This window comes from Triturus cristatus, chromosome 3_1 (assembly GCF_964204655.1).
Source record: "Triturus cristatus chromosome 3_1, aTriCri1.1, whole genome shotgun sequence".
NCBI classification, from domain to species: Eukaryota; Metazoa; Chordata; class Amphibia; order Caudata; family Salamandridae; genus Triturus; species Triturus cristatus.
Genome location: NC_140583.1, coordinates 260657712 through 260681050, shown reverse-complemented (window position 1 = coordinate 260681050; position 23339 = coordinate 260657712). Strand labels below are relative to the sequence as shown.

Genomic DNA, 23339 nt, shown 5'->3' with positions numbered 1-23339 from the left:
TTGTCTCTTTTAGGCAGGCTATAGAGATACATAGGAAGTTGACCACGAGCCTAGGAGAGATATTTTACCCAGTTACCGGGACTAGGCAGTCAAGGTCCAGAACACACCCCTGGTTTGACCATGCCTGTAAAATTGCAAAGCGAGATATGCTTGTAGCAATCCAATCTAAAGCCACCCCTAAAATTAGAGCATCCAGAATATTGTATAAGAAGGAACTGACCAGGGCCAAGAGAGAGTGGGAGGAATCCAGATGGAATGACCTGAGGCAAGCACTCCTCTCTAAGGATTCTAAGACTTTTTGGGCCATTGCCTCTTCAACAATGAGTGGCGAACGAGAGGAAGGGGTCCCAAATAACTCCCTTAGTGTGGGAGGCGCATTTTAAAGAACTTTACTCAAGTACTGAGTTGAGGGCATCTGTGTGCCAGGAGCAGGTTAATACACCATCTCATGGGACTGTTGTATCCTTAGACTCCCCCCTCGATTATAGTTACCCGGGATTTTTGGGCATTGGGATAGGGATTAGTTCCCAGGACCCTCAGGATAGGAATGAGGCCAATTACAGAGACTCAATTTCTTTTAAAGGGGTCGAATCTGCAATTGAGGGACTGCCCCTAAATAAAGCACCAGGTCTTGACAAGCTCCCGGGGGACCTTTTCCGTTCTCAACCTAAAATCTGGGCCCCATACCTGGTTGTTCTGTTTAATGCGGTTCTGCAAGGTTCCGCAAGGTTCCGCATTGCCGGACACATGGCTTGGAGCCGAGATTGTTCCAATTTTTAAGAAGGGTTGCCCATTTACCCCATCCAACTACAGACCCATCAGTTTATTGGACACCACTCAAAAACTGCTGGGCCGAATTCTTCTGAATAGATTATTAGATTGGATGGAGGTGAACAAAATACAGACTCCCTTACAAGCCGGTTTTAGAACGGGTATTTCTACCCTGGACCAGATCTTCCGGCTCCAGGTCCTGTATTGGAAAACTGCAAGAGTGGAGGGTGGCAGCCTCTACCTTGTTTTTGTGGACCTGCGGGCCGCATTTGATCTGGTACCCAGGGAGAAACTCTGGATGGTGCTGAAGGAACTTGGTCTCCCATCCTACCTACTTGATGTGCTGGTTCGTCTTCATACAGGGAACTTCGCACAGGTGAGATGTGGGAAGAATGGGGAGCTATCAGCTCGCTTTCCTGTAACTCGGGGGGTACGCCAGGGTTGCGTACGGGCCCCTACACTGTTCAGCCTATATGTAAATGGACTGATCGATGATCTAAATAGTCTCAGGGATAATGATGCCCCGCGTTTGGCCTCTGGTCGGGTGCCCTCTCTGATGTTCGCGGACGATACATTGTTGTTGTCGCGGACATCATCGGGCATCCAGCGGGTTCTGGACGGGTTTTTGACCTTTTGCGCCTCTCTGGGATTGGAGATCAACCTGGGGGAAACTAAGTTTATGATCTTCAATCAAACGAGGCACACGCGTCCGAACTCTGCACTAGGTGGTGTACCCCTAGAAAGAGTCAAGACCTTTATATATCTGGGAGTTACGCTGACTGAGCATTTCGTTTGGGACGCTCAAGTAGCCAAATCTTCCCTGAGGCTATCTCAGATAACGGGGGGTATCAGCAGATTCCATAGAATCTCTATATTTAAACCTGTCACCCCTGTACTAGAGATTTATAAAACACAGGTGAGGTGAGCAGCCTTGTATGCTGTGGAACTTTGGGGCCACACAAATGCATCCAATTTACGGAAGGTAGAACAAGCCTTTATGTGTGGTCTAGTTGGTCTCCCCCAGAGCACGCCTCTTATACCACTGCGCCTGGACATGGATCTGGAATCCGTCAGTGAACTGGCGGCTGCCCGACCATTACTTAATTGGAGAAGGATTTGGTCCGTCCCTGAGCTTGCAATTTTTAGAGCGGAATTTAATGCAATCTGGGGACAGTTAAACTACAAGAAAATACCATGGCTACTCCATATAAAGACCTCCCTTTATCAAGTCGGTTTGCCCCAACTTTGGGATTCCCCGGGTACCAGCTGCGAGAGGACTCAAAGGTCCGAGATATTGGCGGCTGTTAGATTATATAACTCTTAAATACTATGCTGCTCGACCTCCTTGGGCAGGTTGACCTCTGAGTTTTTAATGGTGAAAACTGACTCTAAGCTGGAGGTATTCTTGGATCTAGTACAGCCTCCTCTAGCAAGAAAATTATATATTCAGCTGAGACATGGCTCTCTCCCAATTGGGGCGCTAACATCTAGATGGGAAAAACTGATGGAGGGGATTTGTCCAGCCTGCAAAACTTGTAATGAAGATATCACCCATATTATGTTCTTTTGTCCAGCATATAGTATGATTCGAAAATGTTGGCTTATTCCTCTGTGCAAAAATTTGGGCCTCAGACAATGTGTACAAGCCTGTAGAGTCCTGACTTATGACACTGATCCTCTTATTGTTTATGCAGTCTCCCGCTTTTTATATGGGATGTGGCGGAGAAGGATGAGTTTTATTTAGTAATGGTCTAGCCTGCAGCTTTTATTCTTTTTTTTATTGCTAAATAATCATGATAACTTACTGTTTAATAACTTCTTAAAAATTTCTTTTCTGTATTTATGGTCTTACTCTTGTACTTGTATATATTTTATTGTACTTTTATGGTCTTATGGCTGAAATAAAGTTATTCAAACGAAACGTTTAGAAGCCAATATAACCTGTATTGTTCACTACAAATTTAATAAAAAGTAAAAAAAAAAAAGCTGTGGTAGTGTAATCTTGGAAGGAGACCACCAGCTGGGTGTCATCCACTTATGAAATCACCTTGACCCCTCTCCTAGAAATTAGAGCTTACAGTGGAGCCATGTAAATATTAAAAAGCAACGGGTTTAACACATATGATCACACATGCCTCGGAGGGTCCCCTCGGTGAAACATCCCTGGTATTTTGTGCATAACTGTGTTATTTGTGTAGAAGCCAATATAACCTGTATTGTTCACTACAAATTTAATAAAAAGTAAAACAAAAAAAAGCTGTGGTAGTGTAATCTTGGAAGGAGATCACCAGCTGGGTGTCATCCACTTATGAAATCACCTTGACCCCTCTCCTAGAAATTAGAGCTTGCAGTGGAGCCATGTAAATATTAAAAAGCAACGGGTTTAAGGCAGAGCCCTGGGGCACTCCGCATCTGAGTGGTTTAACTGAGGTGATGGACAGGCGAATAAAACCTTACTGGCCACTCAGATAAGAGGAAATCCACTCAAATGCAGTCCCTGTACTCTTATCTGTTTCCAGCAAGATTATGTGCGACACCGTATCGAATGCCACTGAAAGGTCTAATAACACACGCATATAGAACACGTTCGGACAACATTGCCCCAGCGTCATATTTAGTGATTACAGACAGATTAAGTGCTAACAATGGGCTTTCGATACAGAGGGCGATCTGAGTACTTGGTCTGTTTTATGTAATGCTTAACAGCTTATACCAAAACCAGCCTTACAAGCGTTTAGAGGTTATGGGGTGCTCATATAAATTGGAAACTCCCTTATTTGAGCATAGAGTACCACAGATCAAGGGGAAAATTAGAGTTCCCAATAAATACAACAAGCTTAGAGACAATGGAAAACATCATGCCCCGGACTTTACATAGCACAAGTCCTGCAGATGCAGGGTTTGTAATGAACCTCCTGGGATCTCCGAGAAACACAATCCATACAAGCTGAGTGGATAATTGGGAGTCTACCGCTTGAAATGTCTAAAGGTAACACAATTTATGCAGGCCCGACCGTTGACTGTGGTAAGAGCAAGCTCTCTCCTAGAGCAAGTTACTGTGATAGTCGTCCTACTCTTACAGACAATGAGAGAGTGTTCCCTTCTAAGGAGGGCTTACAGTAAGACAAAGCACACAAGCTCAAGTAGTCATGGGAAATGATGTACCCCAAGAACGTATAACAGAAACTGGGTCTGTAGAGATTATCCTATAAAAGTGTTTCTTTTGCCTCCTTGTAGGTTCTCATTATTGACCTTTTCCCTCTTTTCCCTTTTTGCAGTTTAAATTTGTGAGGCTGCAAAGTTTTGCATGTTCACCAGAGAGCATCTGTGAAGTGTTGTCTACAGAGTTCACATTTAAGGTAATGATCCCTCCACACAGCTCTGTTTATCACTGCAAACTCTTAAATCTTTAATTTTCATCTTGCTCATTTGTTATACAAAGAGGTGCAAAAACCAATTTTCCACTGAGTAATTCATTGGATAAATTAGTTACAAAGCCTTCAGTTGGCCTCCATTTCATGTCTTCCTCCAACAACTTCCAGGTTTTGTGAAGTTAATGCTGAAGCAAAAAAAAAATTCTCTTTCCGGCTCTTTTTATTTTTACTTTGAATTGCATCATTTCCACTGATCGTTCCTTTTCCAGTTCTCCAAGGAGTCAGAGTATCAAAAGAAACTCTTCTTTATTTACATTGTACAAGAACATAACTCGTTTTATCCACTATATTCTGATTTTTAATGGCCTCAGAATTTCTCTTTGAAACTATCATTTCTTTGACAGACCTTTTGGCTGATTTCCTTTCCAGAAATGTTATATGTTTTGGCTGTTTGTATCTCATCATAGCAACCAAATATATGTGCTGCAGTTGCTGAAGCTGTTATATATCTTTGGTATCAATAATTGTTTTTCATGGGTGTGAAATACTATTCTGCAAATATTCCTTTTTTCCTTTTTTTTTTTACTCTTTGGTTTTCTGAATCTTTTTTACTAGCGTTGTTGACAGGGTAATACATGGAAGCAGATGGCGGTGACCAAATTTCAAGATCTGTCCCACTTAAAGATCTTTTATCACAGGAAAAGTCAGGCTTTTCCTTCATTAAAGACATGGAATTTGAGAATATCCCCAAAAATTATACCAAAGAAAGAGTCCATTTATTAAACTACTCCGTTCACACCAAAGGAAGTGTTTCTCTTCTTGTCAATAATTTGATTTGCCACACCTATTATTAGTACCAGCTGGTTTTAGTAAATGAAACTATAGCAAGGCTGGGTAGATTTTTGCGTAAATAAATACTGCCCTTGGAAAGGTTGCTGTTGTATACCTCTGCCTAGTACATTTGGTTAAAAAGGACACGTACTTCTCACCCACAATAGGCAGCATCCTTCATCATAGGGATACCCTTCGCTAGCTCCAAAATGGGCTTGGTGGGCATATCCAGAGCTCTAGCTGTAAGCAATTTTTTGCTTGGATCACAGAAGAGTCAGGGGTATATGTTTAATGTTATATTTATAATAGGATTAATACTAGGATGTTATTACACTTGGATCCTGTCTTATACACGTTTAAATACTGGAAGGGGAGCTGGGATAAAAAATGATTTTGGGACACCTCCCTCATCTCTTTACATCAATCTGTTTGTGCCCATCCCAACTTCACTTATGACCACATTGTGTAGTGGTTTCATTAGGACCAAGGTGACCCTTTGTGGTTCAACTATACCCTATCTTATAACTGTAATTGGGAATCTGAAAAGGACTTGTCAGCCAGGTTGTCTTGTACTCCGGAATACTGTCCTGTAGAGAGAATTCTGAGGATAAAGACCATTTCATAAGTAAGCAGCATATCATTGTAAGTGACATCATAGCTATTGTATTAGAATAGGGAGCATGTACTCATGTGCCCACAGCAAACATTTGTTTTCACATCCATTTTAATGGGGGTCTGGCTGTCCATACTACCGCTCTTAGACTAAAAGCGATGTAATTCTGCATGAAAAGCGGAATTTATCGCAACCCTGAGAGGAGAGAGCTATTTCAGTTAGATAGGCGTATATAGCAGTTCATTTAGAGGGCAAAATATCTCACCTAATAATATAAAGAACAATTTGACGGGGAGGGAAAGCAGCGAACAGATTAAATTTTAAAAAATAGCATTCGTATCAAATATTATTTTTGCTTCCTGCAGCATTTATAACAGAAAATCTTTTTTTCTTTTGCATACTTAAAACAAACATAAGCTTTGTAGACAGACAAGTTGGACATATATTCTGCATTGTAGAAAGCATGGCACTTTGCACTTTAACTGAATGCTTTGCGTTTACATTTTCCAAATTCTTGTACTTGCAAAATCAGGTGTTTCGGGACCAGCAAAGAGCATATCGTCACTGGCAGATCCGCCATGATGCCCGTAGGAAGTTGGCTCTTTATGTGATATATCAAGAATCTGTTATACCATGTAAAGAGTCCAGGAGTTCCCTCATGAATGGCCAGGCCTTGCTATGCAATCCCAAAGGGATCTATTAGGGGGTAGTGTAGTCGAAAAGCCTTAGGCTTAACACAGAGGAGTGCAAGACATTCGCAAATGCACTCAATGATCAATCAATGACACACGACTCAAGGAGAGCCACACCAATTTATAAAAATAATAAGTACCTTTATATATGTTTAGACATCAGAGAAAAATCGTTCAGGTAAGTACGTTTTTAAATATAAATTATTTTCACTTTAAAAAGTGGACACAGTGCAATTTCTGAGTTCTGCAATATTATCCTATTGAAGTAAGAACAATTTCTGCAAACAGGTATAGTACAGCGCCTTACAAGACCAATCTACAGGAGTTAAGGTGAGTGGTGGGCAAGGTGCAAGGCAGCACCAACAGTACACTAGTAACGGCACGAGGGTGGCCGGGTGCAGGGTGCAAAACAATGTTGGTAACCCAATAGGTTTATCCTGAGCTCGGTCACTGCAGAAAAGAGGCTGCAGGCTACGGCTGGAAGACTAGTCTGGGTGAACCAACAAATTGGTTAAAAACTTGGGGACGTAGAGATACCTGGGATTCTCTTCTCCACGGCCCAGGGGTGACAGATGCTGAGTTGTCTTTACAGGTTAGGTTTTCTTGCCAGGCACAGTCGCAGTTCAGGAGGGGCTTACCTGCAGAGGTTTCAGGTGCTGTCGGGGAGTCCACGAGCGGTGAAACCACGATAGACTCGAGCTCTGGATGACTAGGTAACCTTTTTGTCACCGGTGGCCCACTTCGACTCCTGCTGGAGATGACAGGTGCAGTGCTGGCTTTTCCGGAGGCCTCAGAGTCTTTTCTTTTGGAGTTTCTGCAGGATGCTGGGAACAGTTCAGCTGTTCTTCAGGAAGGGGGGTGGGTCTTGGTCTTTATTGAAGGCAGGCAGTCCTCCCAGGTTTTGGAGGCACACAGCTGCAGGGCAAGTCCTATTTGGTGCAGGGTCGATGGAAACGGCAGACAGGACAGCAGGGCTGGGGCAAAGTCAGGTGCTTTGTTCCGTGTTCTTCTTTTGCCGCGTCAGGGTGTGGTTCTCTGGTACCAGGGGCTTCCCTAAATACTGAATATAAAGGTGTTAGGGGAGTGTAGGGTAGTAGCCATTGGGCTGCTGACTTTTGGGGTCACAACACCCCCATATATGACCACGTCCTGTGGTAAGTAGGCATAAACCTGTCCTAGATTTCCTAAGTATCCCATCACAAAGATGACTACTTCTGAAAAATTGTGTCCACTCGCAGTAGCCCACCTTAGGGGTGGTACTAGCCTAGAGTTGGTATGCCTACCTGACTAGCTAATTTTCCACCTGTCTAGGTGCCAAGCGGGTCCTGGACAAAGGGGAGGCGGCATCCTCTTCTGTGAGGGGAGCCAGACTCGTTTTCCAAAGGCAGCAGCTCTTTGAAGTTTGCCTGCCCAAGGAGGCTATTCAGCAGATCATCCTATGAGAGGGGTTGTTACACATTCTTCCTGGGCAGGCTTTTGTTCTGGGTCTCCTAGGTGGTCAGAACAGCGTCTCGGGTGGCTGACTGGCAGAAACCAGTCATCAAGGATTCCAGAGGCTGGTAGGTTTTCAGGGGACACCTCTAAGTGCATGTATTGGTTAATCCAAAACTGGCATCAGTTTGGGTTTATCAATGCGAGATCTTTGATACCAAACATCCCTATTTTCAGTGAAACCTTCATGTAGCTGGGGATCTCGTTTTCACCAGCATCCAGCACATCTTAAAATGGCTTTCTGGTCACTTGTACTGGCAGTAATTGGACTGACCAGACCAGCAGAGGGACATATCTGTTCATGCATGTTTGCCCTCTCATGTAATATTCATCATCCTACCCGAGTGCTGTCATGCCTGCTGTAGAGGTGACTTACAAATATTACATGCAGTGTTAAGGACATGGCACACAGCGATGCGTGACATGTCGTGTTTTCACTTTTGTCTGCACCAAGACACGCAGCCTGCAATGACAGTCTTGAATGCGCTTGGTAAGGGGTCCCATAGGGTGGCTCTATTCGTACTGCAGCCCTTAGGGACCCTCTTTAGTACCTCAGGTCCTAGGTACCAGGGTATCATTTACTAGGGACTTACAAAGGGTGCTAAACATTTTGCCAACTGGAGGAACAATTGTACAGTTTTAGTAAAGAGATCTGGCACTGGGAATCTGGTTAGCAGGAACCCAGTGCACTTTTAGTTGATATCACATCATTTACCAGGCAAAAAGTGGAGGTGACCATTTCAAATAGGGGCACTTTCCTACAATGCCTTAAAAAGCACAAGGTACTAAAAGGGTCGGCCATCCAGTGCGTGTTCAGAGATGGAAAGAGGTGCTCCATAAGGTACGCTACTGGCTAGCTCCAGACTGACCCTGTAACTGCAGGGTTCCTCCTTTTCGAATGAGCCACCAGCCTCACTCTTTTATTTAGACCATACCATACCATGTCATACCATACAATATAATGACAGTCCATATCATACCATAGTATACAAGGACATGCCAGGCCAAACATACCAGACCAAACCTTAACATACGACAGACCATACCCTGCAAAATTTATCATATAATATTATATAACACTCCTTTCCTTTCGTAGATTTTTTGTACAAATGCTCTACAATATGCCTAAAAATACATTGACAAATGCAGTAGATCTCTCATAGGTGAGACCTATTGGCTTTGCTAATGCTTGTTTAATCAAGCAGTACACCTCATTGTACATCATTTTAGAGTCTGGGACCTGTCAGTCCATGCTGTGCTTGGAAATTTCCTAAGTATTTAGATTCTAGTCTGATGGATATACCTGCCATACGGTGTGCTCCTGCTGATATAACTAATAGGTTGCCTAGCGGTCTACGTGTGTGATGGAGCCAGGATAGCGCATGTTGTTTTTATATCATGGCAGTGTCTGTTCTCAGAAGGACAGTGTATGTTGACGTAAGCATGTCTCGTCTAATGAAGCCATTCCTAGGAGTAAATATCTAGGCTGCTGATCACAATATGTAAATGTGATTACATGTTGTCCAGTAAATTAAGGAGATAAGCCAGGGAGCCAGTGAAAAAAGTATCTGCTTACAGAAGGCTTGGCATTGAGGTGTTCCAACTTTTAAGGCAGCTGTTCCTTGGAATGAATATTTAGAACGCTGATCAGTAGCTTGTAAAGGTGCTCGCTTGCTGTCCTATATATTTAAAGGGGGCAAGAGGCGAGTGAAAGAGGTATCCACTTATGGATGGTTACTTGGGGCATTCCCTATTGAAAACGTGTGATATGTATATGTAAAAAAAAAAAAGACCTTTAAATGCTATATACTACACTCATGCCAAGTCTAGACGTCATGATTCATGCCTGTCTATTCCAGGTACTAATAAATCTGTGTATAATCTTTATGCAAAAGACCTAAAATGCTGAGTACTAAACTAATAGGGAGGTCTTTTGAGGCCATATAATTGAACTCCTAATACATTAGGTAAATGCTGAAGTGCTATGTCTCCGATGTTACTGTGTCAGTGAGTGCCTTTAAACTAGGGGTGGGCGGAATTTGCGAAAGCGACTTTCGCAAATTATCGCGAAAATGTTTAAAATCTCCGCAAACACGTGGAAATATCGCGAAGATGCGGAAGTTTTTTTCCCGCCCGTTCGCGGTATTTTCTGCGTGTTCGCGGCTCGCCAACTTACCCATGCGGTTGCTTGCAGGCGCGGCCATCTTGTTTTCACTCTTCTCGCGGTGCATGATCGCGAGAAGAAAGACGTGATCGCGCGACGCATGACGTCACTGCGGGCGCGAACTGTTGCGAGACAGCGCAAATGGCTAAAACAATACAACCTCTCATGGAGAAAGCGACCGGATCGGGAAAACTTGTCGGCGAACGCGGGGATTCAGGTAAGGCGATCGCGCGGGCGCGAGAATGTATTATTTTACAGCGCGAGCAAGAACCAAATTATCGCAAAGCTGCGGAATGCGGAAATTTTGACATTTCCGCGCTCTCCGCGGAACGCGGAAATGCCAAATTATCGCAAATACCGCGAACGGAAATTTTGCCCAGGCCTACTTTAAACGCCGTTGTTCAGCCCGTCTTTGTCTGCATATACTTTAAAAATGCAATTTTGTTTCTTTTAATCTGTGTCTCCAGCCGGCCTGACCGTTTTTTCAAGGACTCTCCATGTTAACTCATTCAGAGTGAAATGTGTGACTAGTTTGTTAGAAAGATTGGCGCATCTTTGTCAGACTCACTGTTCCACTGCAGAAATGTCTGGGCTTCAAAGCTGCTCGGTCTCCCTCACCATGTACTCTGAAGAGACTAAGAAGCCACATTCACGAGCATACTGGGGGAAGCGGAGTTGGGAGGGACACAAGTCAATTCATAGCACCCTCTCTTGGACCTCGGATGTCGTCGTCATCATCATCATCAATAATACTTTATTCAGTTTAAAACAACTATAAACGCATAAATAAAAAGCATAAAAAGATTCAAGAACGCAAAGATGACCCTCCAGAGGACCCACAGGCCGAAGGAACTGGAGTCGTGAGAGGACCTCGAGCAGCTCACCAAAGATGCAAGCCCACGATGCAAGTGGTGTGGTGAGGACGAAGATCTTGGTCACTGGCGGTAGTTGAGTTTGGAGCTACTTGGAGCCCCAAGATCTTGGTGAAAGGAAGCCAACAAGCCTTTGCAAGTGCAAGTCGATGCAGTACAGAGGGGTTCGGTTCCTTCATCTCAAACGAGGGAAACTGGCCTCAAGCTTGGTGAGAGGACAGGGCTGGCCCGAGAGATGAGAAGAACCACCACCTGTGTTGCTGAGCCTTTCGGCATCCCTGGGAGTCCATGATCAGCAGACCGATCAGCTTAGTTGCGGTGCCTGCAGATGCAGGTAAGTGACTCCTTCACTTCAAGGGAGATTCCTTCTGGTGTCTTGGATGCCTTGAAAGGTTCCTGTATGGTGCACAGGCACGGACTTTGCAGCAGACGAGCAGGGAAACAAAATCAGGAGCAACAGAAGTCTTTCCGGTTGCAGCCTAGATGGCCATAGCGAACTCCAGAATGGTCAAAAGGTTGAAGAAGATGTGGTTTCTCAAAATATATCTTGTCTCACGACGAATCTAGTGATCCACCCAAAGTTAAGCCCTTAAATACCCTATGGAACAATTCTGGGGTCCCTCCCTAAGGAGGGACTGGACAAGGGGGAGGATACACCCCTGTCCTTTGTCCAGTTTCACTCCAGAGCAGGAGTAAACGACTCCCTGAACTGGTTTGAACTGGACTGTGCTTGGAGGGCACCAAGTGTGCCCTGCACGCAGACTGTGGTGCTGGCAAGCGCCCCACCCTGCCCCAATACACTAAACCCTGTCTGGGAGGTGGTTACACCTCCCTGTGACAGGATACCTATTGTTCTGCCTTCCTCTGCCCGAGCCCCGCAGCAGTAGGGCAGAAACATGTCTCTGGCCGGCAGCAGCCCTAGCTTGCTGTCTGCGTCTGGAACACTGGTACGGGGAGCACGAGGGCCTCCCAAAGGAGTTTTACGGTGCATGGAATCATACCGCCCACACCGTTAACAGTATGGGAGGTATGATTCCAACATGTTTGATACCAAACAGCTAGGATTCGTTGCAACCAGTCTCGAGATGGTCATCGCGTTATGACGCGGTGCCCCTCTATATGTCATGTGGCTATCTCACTTACAGCCTCGGAGAATGGACTCCATTAGCTGTAGGGGTGTCCTGCTCGCGCAGGGGCACCCTCACACTTAGAACCAAGCACCCTGCCTTCAGGATTGTAAGGCCTGCCTAGGGGTGACTTATGCAGTAGCCTTAGATATAGGTAAACCTATATCTTTCGTAAGTGGTGTTAGCACCAGCTTACGCAGGCTGCAATGGCTGGCCTGTAGTTACAAATTGAGTGGTCTCCCATGGCATAATATATGCTTCAGCCCATGGGGGACCCCTGATGTACCTATGCCCTTGGTACCTTAGTACCATATACTACACCAGTGTCCAATCTGGGGTGTACCCAAGTACTTACCAAACCAATTTAGGGGAGAAAGCACAAAGACTGGGGTGCTTATTAGCAGGATCCTAGTCAGACTAGTCAGAAACAGCATTACATCAAACAAAAAGTGGGGCTAACCATAAAAGCAGATCCTACTTTCCTACACTGGCTGACTGGTCCAGTCCAGCCTCTCGCCAGAGATGAGTTTCTGACGCCCTAGGAGGTGAGAGCTCTGCTCTCGGAGGACAGTGCCTGCTCAGAGGAGAGGTATTATCCCCTCCTCCCAAAGGAAGGCTGGTAAATCAGCATATCAAGGCAGGCTACTTCACATGCCTCTGCCGCCTTTGATATGCGACACGAGGCTTTCCCAGACAATGTAGATGCCACCCCCTATCCTGGGGCATTTGGCACCAGGACAGGTGGTAAAATTAGCTATGCAGGAGTCGTGCTGCACTGCCAGGCTGGACACACCTCTAGGGTGAACAACCTGAAGTAAACACAAATGTAGAAATTCCACCATCTTGTGTGTGGTGGAATTAGGAATTCTGTGACAGTTTGATGCACACTCCCCAAAGGAGGTGGTTATCTAAGGAGTGTAGTGGCCCCAGGGATAAGTAGTCCATTGGCTACTGCCCCCCACATCTCTTAACGCCCCTAAATTGAGTATTTAGGGGAACCCCGCTGATACCAGGACTGCAGATTTCCATGGACACAAAAGAAAGAGTGGGCAAAAGACTGCAGACCCGAGAACTGAGGAGCCTGACTGACTTGGCAACAATCCTGCCAGCCTGCCTGCTGCACCTGACCCTAGTGGAACTACTTACTCGTCCTACCGCTGAGAAGGATCCAAGGAACCTGGAGTGCTGCCAGTGCTTCACCAACTGCTAAAGAAACTAGCTTGGTGTGGAGGAGCTACTCCTGCAGTCGCAGCCACCAAAGAAGCAAAACCCAGTTCCCTGACCTGCTGCTCAGTGGGACTACCAACGCAGCAGCTGGCCAGGAAGTGGTTGCTGTGCTCCTACAGGTCAGTTCCATCCTCCCTCCAAGTGTCAGGACTCCAGGGCTGACCGGAGCCGCACAACACCAATACCTAGGGTACCAGGCCCCTTTCAGCAGCCAAGGCTTTATGTGTCCAGACCGGACATCAACACCGAGGAAAACCAACGTGCAGATTGAAGGACTTCAGGGACAGTGAGACCCACATTGTGAGTGGCCCAGCTGTCCTGTTTGTCCCTCTGCAGCAGAAATCAAGACAAAGAGAGAGCCTCTGACCGCCGCCACCCAACACCTCAAAGCACCACTGCACCTGCGGTCCAGAGCCCCAGTCAGAGGGAGGTGACATTGCCAACGGAGTCCTGAATCCCTCAAAGGCTAAACGCACCCTTGGGGCGTAGCTAGCCATGCTGGGAAATGGCTGCGCTGTAGGTGAGCTCTCCCGACCGAGACAACATCCTGTGTCACCACAACATTATTATGCCCAAAAACTAAGCGACTATATGCAGGGAACATACCGCTACACTGCCCGTTAAAATTACCTGCCAGCTTCTCATCGGATGTGCTGCGACGCTGGGTGACTAATCTCGTCGAGAGGCAGGGGTGAGCGTATCGCGCCTGACGTCGCGACGCGGCTCCTACGCAAGCCCGAGGCGTGTTTGGCCCGTTGTAGGCCTGAAGTGGAGTTCGTGGCTGCGGCGCTCGGATGGCGGCGGGAGAACGCGGAAACCCGTGCCTGACCCGGGATCCCTCTCTTGTACTCTCCGGTGTCCCTGGGTGTGTCGGTTCCCGGAAAGAGGGCCTGCTGTGGGATCGGAGCAGAGTCTGAAGAGGTGAGGCAGCCTGTAGCGGTACCGGCGGCTGTAATACCCCCCCGCCGGTACTAGACCGCACTAATACAGACGATTAGGGGCGCGAGCGGAGGGCAAGCTCTCGCAACCCCAACCAGGGACTACAAGATACCAGTGCTGGGGGGCGGGACTGCCCACGCCACAATTTATGGGGGAGCTGCACAGATCCTCCCCCCCCCCCCCCCCCCTCCCCCAGCTGAAAGAGACTCCGGTTTGCTACGGGGCAATGGAAACAGCTGACTAAAGCCTAGGTCCCGCGAGCCCAGTGGTTGTTTCACCTGCATTATCTGGGGCCTAAGGCCCACATTGAAGATAGATTACGGCAAAGCTGCACATTTCTAAGTACCTGCATCTGCGGCAGAAGGACAGTGTGGTGCCTCTGTTGTGCCCTGGGGACTGTGGGGCCAGATGGTGTGGTGGTTTCGTCTAGGTGGGCTAATTAACTCCTGTATTGCCGCACCCACGGGTCCATCGGGCCTTCTTCCAGTTCTGGAGCTTTCAACACCCGCAGATTGGCTTTCCTAGGAACTATTGATCACCTGGAACAATCCTGGGATTATTCAGCACTGAATATTGTAGTAATAGCCCCTAAAGTATACATAAGGCCTCTAGGTGCAGGGCACCTGAGGGGCCCAGTGCGTCATCAGTGGGGCTGCTATGCAACTAATCATTACAGCCTATCCACATATATTGTACCAATAGATTGCCGGCTGAGCTGCCGCCACTGGGGCATTGGTGCGGTACACACAGCGCTGTCCTACTCTTGATTGCTTCAGCGCCCAATGTCACTCGCATACTAGCAGTAGGGGTGACTGCAAAGGAGCAGTGAATACCTAACTCAGTGACGACGCTGCTACTGCCCTACCCGCTCCCAATAAAGTCATTGAGAGATGGGGAAGCCGGAAAAAAACCAACCAAAACTGCACTTTGAGCAGCAGCGGAAAGTGCCAGAAATGAACACTGAAGCGCCTGGGCGGGGCCAGATGAACACTGCGGCCGCGACGGGATCAGATGCGACCGTGGACTTCCAATCAATGTTTGCGACGATACAATCCACCCTATCAAATATAGACGGGAAAACAGACACCCTAACATACCGAGTGGACCGTATGTCTGAACGTTTAGATAAAATTACAGAACGTATAGACATGGCTGAGCATCGTATATCGGACTTGGAAGACTCACATCAGTAATTAGAACAGAAACAGACTAAAGCGGAAAAAACTCTACAGACTCTGCTAGCAAAAACAGAGGATTTGGAAGCTAGATCGCGACGTTGTAACCTACGCATCATGGGAGTGGCGGAATCTACAAGCACAGGAAACATGGAACGATACGTCGAGACATTATTAATCATGATGCTAGGCAGAGATACATTCTCCGAAGTGTTTATAGAGAGTGGGCACACAGATCCCTGGCGCCGCCGCCTGTTCCTGGAGCACGACCTCGCCCCATTATCACCAAAATCTTGAACTATAGAGACAGAGATGCTGCGCTCCGCAAAGCCAGCGAATTGGGGATCCTCACTCATGAAGGAATGACCATATCGTTATTTCCGGACTTCACATCGCAAGTTCAAGAGGCGCGAAAGAAGTTCATGGATGTCAAAAAGAAATTGAGGGAGAACAATATCTCCTATGCCATGATCTATCCTGCTAGTTTGAAAATCACTGAAGACGGAAAAAGCCCCATATGTAATGACCCTAAAGAAGTCCTTAAATTCTTGCAATTGCACCATCCGCACACTCTGCGCCATAAATCCCTACGGGGCCAGAGCGTGGAACAAGACTGGACGTCGAATAACGACAAGACTGATTACCAAGGCGTAAGAAGAAGCAGGGACTAAGATAGTGCTCATTAGCTGAACTCCTAATAATATATATCTCTACTTGTGAAAGTACTTTGGGCGGATTAGAAGCACACCAGATATGTAAATAGCAATAAATGTATGCATGTTGCAGACTGTTTTATCACGGATGATGTGAAGGTTATGGAACTCTCAAGATGCAGGTGATTGAACAGTAATGAGTAGGATGTGACACGTACCTATTATGCTTAAAGGAAGTATGTTATGTTGAATCGGTCCCTCAGCTGTATACTCGCTGAGGTTATTAGCTGGTAACTACTGCCCCCCTGTGTACGCCACAACCTTTGCACCTGTTTAGTGGGTATTAATCCAAGGGGGTAGTTTTGGGGGGAACTTTTACGTTTGTTAACTGTTAATGGGAATTGTCTTTGCCATAGTTGGGGTGGCGAGGTGGGTGGGGGGAGGGAGAGGTGGAGGTTTTGACGCATTGAAGAGTAAATGCTTGTTATGTTCTGATATCTATGCATGTATGTGTGCACTACTGTTCAGTGATAAGTGCACGAGTGCCACGGAGACATCACAAAACTATAAGGTTTTAGGCCGATTGTGCATAATGGTGGACACTGATATCACATAGTGCGCCTGCAATCACACGGTCCGATTTTTAACTTGGAATGTTAGGGGCCTAAACAGTCCAAAGAAAATCAGACAAGTATTGGCTTACCTTGATAGACAGCATATTGACATAGCCCTACTCCAAGAAACGCATTTGCTGCCACACAAGGCTGAAAGGTTGGGTTTCAGATGGGCAGAGCTCACAGCGTCGGCAACTTACTCATCATACACCCGGGGTGTATCAACCCTTATTTGCAGGGTCACCAATTTTCTATTAGATCAAACGCTTACTGATCCGCAGGGGAGGTTTGTCATAAGTACAGGAACACTACGGGGCACCAAGGTCAGTATCATTAACGTGTATGGTCCGAATACGGACGATCCTGATTTTTTTCAGAAACTCCTTACTGCTATGCGAGCCTTACCACCGCTGGAGCTGATATGGGGGGGCGACTTAAACGTTACATTGGATACTAGTGAGGACAGATCTCAAAACACCACGGAATATCACAAACGTGCAGTTTCTGTCTTGACAAATGGAATGACGGTGTTTTGTTTGCGTGATATCTGGCGTGTGCGTCACCCCACTGCATTAGAGAGTACACACTCCTCAACAGTACATAACAGTTGGTCCAGATTGGACTACTGGCTCCTTACCGAGCATGCTTCCACATGGACAAAGGACGTGCAACACCTTCCCAAGACCCTGTCGGATCATAAACCGGTCCTCTTACCCCTATTGATTCCAACATATGCACCCCCACCATTTGTATGGCGCTTTAATGCGGCGGCACTGTTGGATCCCATTTACAAAGAAGCAATCCATCAGGCGATAGAAGACTACTTTGCTGATAATAGGCACTCGGTGGATAGCGCTGAGGTGCTCTGGGAGGCATTCAAGGCGACACTGCGGGGCGTCTGCATCAGCACAAATGCTGGTATATTAAAGGACATAAGAACCCAACTGAAGACCTGCGAGGATAGAATAAAGGTACTGGAGGCCGAATATGAACACACACACACACTGCGCTAGCATTGGGTAGCTTACGCAATGAGATAAGCAGGTACAATGAACTCGCAGAAGATGAAATAAAATACATTGGCCGTCGCTATACGGCGCGTAAGTTAGGTGAAGGTGGTAGGCCAGGCCGAATGTTGGCGCAAAAAATACGCATTGAACATAAACAGCACACTGTCACACGACTAGTGGACAGAAGTGGACAGATACACTGCGACACCCAAGGTATATTGTCAACATTTGTGGACACTTATAGGGATTTTTACAGTACACAACACACAGTATGAGAGTCCGAAATACTACAATACGTCGAAGACGTTGCGCTGGTGTGGTTGTGAGATTCACACCGAGAACACCTAGTCCTACCCGTGACGGAGGAGGAAGCACAGCTCGCGATAAAATCTTTGCCCAATGGCAAATCACCTGTCCCAGATGACTACACTGGAGAATTTTATAAAGCATATTCAGATCTATTGGTCCCACATATGCTTGAAATGTACGACGAAGCTTATAACAGTAAAATCCTTCCTCCGACACTGCGAGAGGCGCTTATAGTAGCTTTATTGAAACCAGACAAAAACCCGGATAAAGCGGAATCATACAGGCCCCTCTCACTAATAAACACCGACGTTAAGATACTGGACAAAATTATCGCTACAAGGTTGCAGCCACTTATGTCCACTATAGTCCTACCTGATCAATCAGGATTTATTCCAGAGCGATCGACCGCACATAACCTGCGCACCATATTTGCGTTGCTACAGCAACTGAATCCAGAGTTACAGGCAGTGGCCGTCCTACTAGACGCAGCCAAGTAGTTTGATTCCGTCGAGTGGCCCTATATGTTTGTGATTTTAAATAGAATAGGCTTACCACCTAGGTTGATCAACTGGATCGCCCTTCTCTATACTAAGCCTACTGCCTGCGTCAAGGTAAACAGACATATATCAGACGCAATATTCATACAACGTGGCACCAGACAGGGCTGTCCGTTGTCCCCACTGCTTTTCGCTATAGCATTGGAGCCATTAGCTTGTAAAATACGGCAGAAATATGCACACACGCCATTACGGTTCCAACTTAGGCCAATTAGCATATCACTATATGCTGACGATATGGTGTTATATCTACGGAACCCTGAAGATAATCTGTCACCACTTCTGCGAGAATATATAAAATTTAGAAGGCACTCAGGATTGCAAATTAATTGGGACAAGTCAGCAGTAATACCGTTGACAGTAAATACAAAAGCACCGAATCTAGAATTTCCCCTCATATGGCAGGAAGATCCCGTTAAATATCTCGGAGTCTGGGTACACCGGGAGGCGGAAATAGTACTCCGATCCAATTACGGGGTAGTGGTGGATCGCATAGAGGCACAGATAAATAGGTGGATCACTCTCCCTCTTTCATTAGCGGATCGAATATCGTTAATAAAAATGGTGGTATTGCCCAAGTTGCTATATTTATTTGTTAATATACCAATACCGCCGCCCATTCCAATCTTTAATAGAATACGTGCGGCCTTTGTTAAATTAATATGGGCTGGAAAGCAGGCTCGAATCAGTTTGAAAACCATGACACTCCCATACACCGCTGGTGGCTTTACAGTCCCTGACATTTATTTATACTATCTATGTGCCCAGGCACAATATGCCTACTACTGGTATCATCCAGTAAAACACCTCCCACACCTAGCGGTGGAAGATGGCGACGCGGATCCTATACCACTACCCCACATACACGACCTCACCTAATAACACAGGAAATCAATACGATACGCACAACGTCGCAAGCATGGCAATGCATCAGTCAATTAGCGAACAAGACTCCTTTATACACTCCGAACCTGCCGCTAGCACATCACCCTGCTATATCTGTCACACAAGAAAAAAATAGTATGAGGTTGCTGGAACAGGTAGGACTAACGCAGATGGGTGACCTATATCCTAACGGAACTTTTATTACCTCTGACGATCTATCGTATGTACGAAACCAATCGCTGCTCTTTAGATTCATTTATCATAGGCTCAGAGCGGCTATAAGGAAATTATATCCTTCCTCCCCCATGGACCCCTTAGCCTTCAACCACTACAGACACTGATAGCTGCAACCACGCACTCCAACATGATCTCACGACTGTATAAAATGGTACAAACGGAAATAGGAGCAGATACTTACAAAGCATGTGACAAATGGAATAGATTATTAGACACTCCGCTAACGGATGAAGACTGAATCTCAGGTTGCACGCTCAACACATTGCTCACACCTAACAGAAATCTTCGCATCATCCATTTCAATACCTACATCAAACATATCACACCCCAGCAAAACTGTGTCCGTATAGGCTACGCGATAATGCACACTGTAAGAGATGCGGAACTGACCAGGCAGACTTTAGCCACCTTGCATGGGATTGTAATAAGATACAGAAATTTTGGGAGGATGTGACCTTCCATTTGAGAATGCTGGTGCCGGGTACACTACCATGCGTGCCCCGACTCTGTTTATTGGGCCTTAACATACCAGCACGATTAAAAAAAAAAAAGAAACTGATAGTCATTATGTTGTTGCTTGCAAAACGCAGAGTTGTGATGCACTGGGACAGTAAGACGTCCCCTATTTTCACAAGCTGGATTTTTTTAGATGCTGTCTATTGTAGGGACAATTTTTTGCTATATGCAGAAGAACTGCCAACCAACTCTAAGCCATCGGACATTTGGGAACCTCTGACAAGGTATTTGCGTGAGCATCCGGACTTACTTAAATCAAATCACTAAACCAAATGCTTTATTGTTGAGAACGATATTGATGTACTGTGTGAAATGTTCCAATATGTGTTGTTGGATACTATGTTGTGCCTGTTCCCTCACTGTACTGTAACCCAGGGGAAAGGTATGGATGTAATCACTGCTGTATAGAATTGTCAGAACTTTCAATAAAAATCATTAAAAAAAAATAAAAAGCCCACCCTCAACTTCCAATCACCGCTTGCAGCCTCTTTCTGCAGACCCCCTCCAACCATGAGTGACTCCAGCACCAAACCCGACACCAAAAGACACCACGGCACACGCGCTCCAGAGCCCGATAAGTGGACCATGGGTGTCCCTCCGTGCTGAGCATGTCAAGGGTTGAGCCCCCTTGTGGGTTCCCCAGCCACTTTCTGACCAGACTGTTTTCACTTTGAAGTGAATGGGATACCTGACGCCATGACACACCTCTGCACCCGGATGCCCCATAACCTCCCAAGGTGACCTATTGGTGTAGCCTTAGACTTTGCCCCATACTTACTTTCAGTCCAAAAGAACAGTCCAGTAACTCGCTGTTAGGTGTCCGAATACAGTACATGTTTTTACCTATAGGATAACATTAGCACAACTCGAAAAGTTCTTAACTGATTCCAATGATCTTGGTATCTAAATGCATATAAAAGTATGTTTTATTTTTATAATTTGGTGTTGGATTTCTTTATTGTGTGTGTCTCACTGCCTGTGTGTGTGCAATAGATGCTTAGAACTACCATCTATTATGCCTGACTGCTCACCTACACTACCACAAAAGAAAGTATTTGGGGTGTCATTTGTGCCTTTGTTATATCTTCAGGGTTTGTCTAGACAGTGTACCTCTATTTGGTCCACTATATAAAAAGTTATTTTCCTACAATCAACCCCTATTATTAATTTGTGCTTGTTTTAGTTATTTTTGTCACTATTTTATGAGGATTGCCTTGTTCCTCTCATTTTTTGACCAAGGGTTTTGGGAACGGGGGTGGTGGCTATCAAAACTTGGAAGGGAGTTTCTATCAGTTGATCTAGAAAACAGACGTCTTTAGTCTCCTCTTTTTTTTTTTTTTTTTTTTAAAACCTTTATTACAGTTTCAGAGACATACAAGTATGGGCCTACAACCGACAGGCCGGCCGCTAATGCACACTATAAGCATAGACACATCTTAACAACCACATCGGTGAAGCAATAAGAGAGCCACTAGAGTGCTAATCAACTCAGCCAGCCGCAGCCGCAGTCCATAGACAAGCAAAGAAAGGTTTCATATTTTTAAAGAAAACGAAAAACATCACACACACAAGGCAGAGGAGGTCAATAGTAGTAACATGTGCTCCCCGTATCGAAGGGGTAAACAAACCCAGGGAGAAAGAGGGGGGGGGGGCAGGCAGAAGAGACCAAATGCACATGTCGCAGGAGCATAGAGGAATGCGCGGGCTAGGGAGACAGAGCAGCGTCCATCTCTCGCATCTGGGGCGGGGCGCAAATACCTCCACGATAGGAGTTCCAAGGACCCCACACCTTGATCCACTTCCCAGGCTTGCCTCTCGCCACATACACCGTTTTCTCTCTGAACATACACCAGTCCATGTGTTCCTTCCACGCTGAGACCGTTGGTGGCCTCTGGGAGCCCCAAAGTTGTGCAATGTCACGCTTCGCTACCATATAGCCCAGAGTCACCCACTGCGTCTGCATCACATTGTAATCAGTCGGCTCCCAGACATTCAGCAAACATCTCCTTGCCTCCGGCAACAAGGCAGCATGCGTGACTTCTTCTAACACCGCATGCACTCTACACCAAAACCGAGTCACCTCCGGACACTCCCACAGGATATGGAGGAAAGTCCCCAGTAGTCCACAGCCACGCTTACACAGACCATCCACCGAATACCCCATACGCATCAAACCAGGCCCCGTGACGTACACTCTATGAAGTATCTTAAGCTGGACAAAACGCAAGCGGGCCGGGATAGCCACCTCTTTCGGGGAGGCCACCGCCGACACCCAATCCTCGTCGTCAAGTTCCAAACCGTCGGCAATCCATGTCTCCCGCAATGAGGTCAGCAAACCCATTCGATCATTGATAAGCTTTTTATAAATCAGCGAAATGGTGCTATCCGGCACATAGCCGTCCAATACTCTATCTTCCAACGGGGAGGACTCCGGAATAGCCGCAACGTCCGGGAATACGGAACACAAGGCGTGATGAACCTGAGCGTACCGAAAGTATTCCCTATCGTTCAACTGATATTCGGTTTTCAGCATGTCGAACGTCTTAAATTTCCCTTTCGTCCAGAGATCCCCTACCTTGCTGATACCAATCATATCCCATTTCTCAAAGCCTTTCGTAGTCCACAGATAACCCAAACGCCGGGAAGCGTACAATGGTGTTGCCCGAGTCAAGCGATCCCTCCACCCCATCGCCGCATTGGCTGCATGCCACACCTGCACCGCGGCCCGCGTCGGGCCTGTCAATCGCGCATCAAGGGACCCCGAGTATAGTGCTCGATTATAATCCCCGCTTGGCAATAACAATTTGTCCATCTCAAAAGCCGGGTTCAAAGCAGGCCCATACATCCCGTGATTGACAGCAGCCAACTGGGAGGCCCAATAATACCGTTTAATATCAGGGAGAGCGACCCCCCCCATCGTACCACGGTAGGGTTAGTTTGGCAAGAGCGATCCGCGGCCGCCCATCCCAAAACAATCGACGCTGAAGACACTCCACCTCCCGAAAATAGCGGGCCGGCACTACGTCCATAGTGTTCTGTAGGGCGTACAAAAAGCGCGGCAGCGACATCATTTTGAACAACGCCGAGCGGCGAGAGCGGCAGCCGCCGCCAACCCGCCACATCCGCTCCTAGGCGCTGAAGGGGGGGGAGAAGATTCCGCTCATACCGGGCCACCGGGTCTAGGGTTATAAAGATTCCCAAATACTTAAACCCCGACTGCACAACCTGGATAGGGCACCCCCGCGGAAGGGGGGGGGGGCCTCCCCGGAGAGAACGTACACA

General features: G+C 46.5%; 1 protein-coding gene across 6 annotated transcripts in view; it reads left to right on the top strand.

The window, feature by feature from the left end:
• SNUPN (snurportin 1) overlaps nucleotides 1-23339 on the top strand; it is a 190550-nt gene that overhangs the window by 127599 nt on the left and 39612 nt on the right. For all 6 annotated transcript variants that reach the window (XM_085643849.1, XM_085643853.1, XM_085643850.1 and 3 more), the window contains one exon: nucleotides 4050-4130. In XM_085643849.1, coding sequence (XP_085499975.1) covers nucleotides 4050-4130 — 81 coding nt within the window. The remainder of the gene's footprint in view (nucleotides 1-4049; nucleotides 4131-23339) is intronic.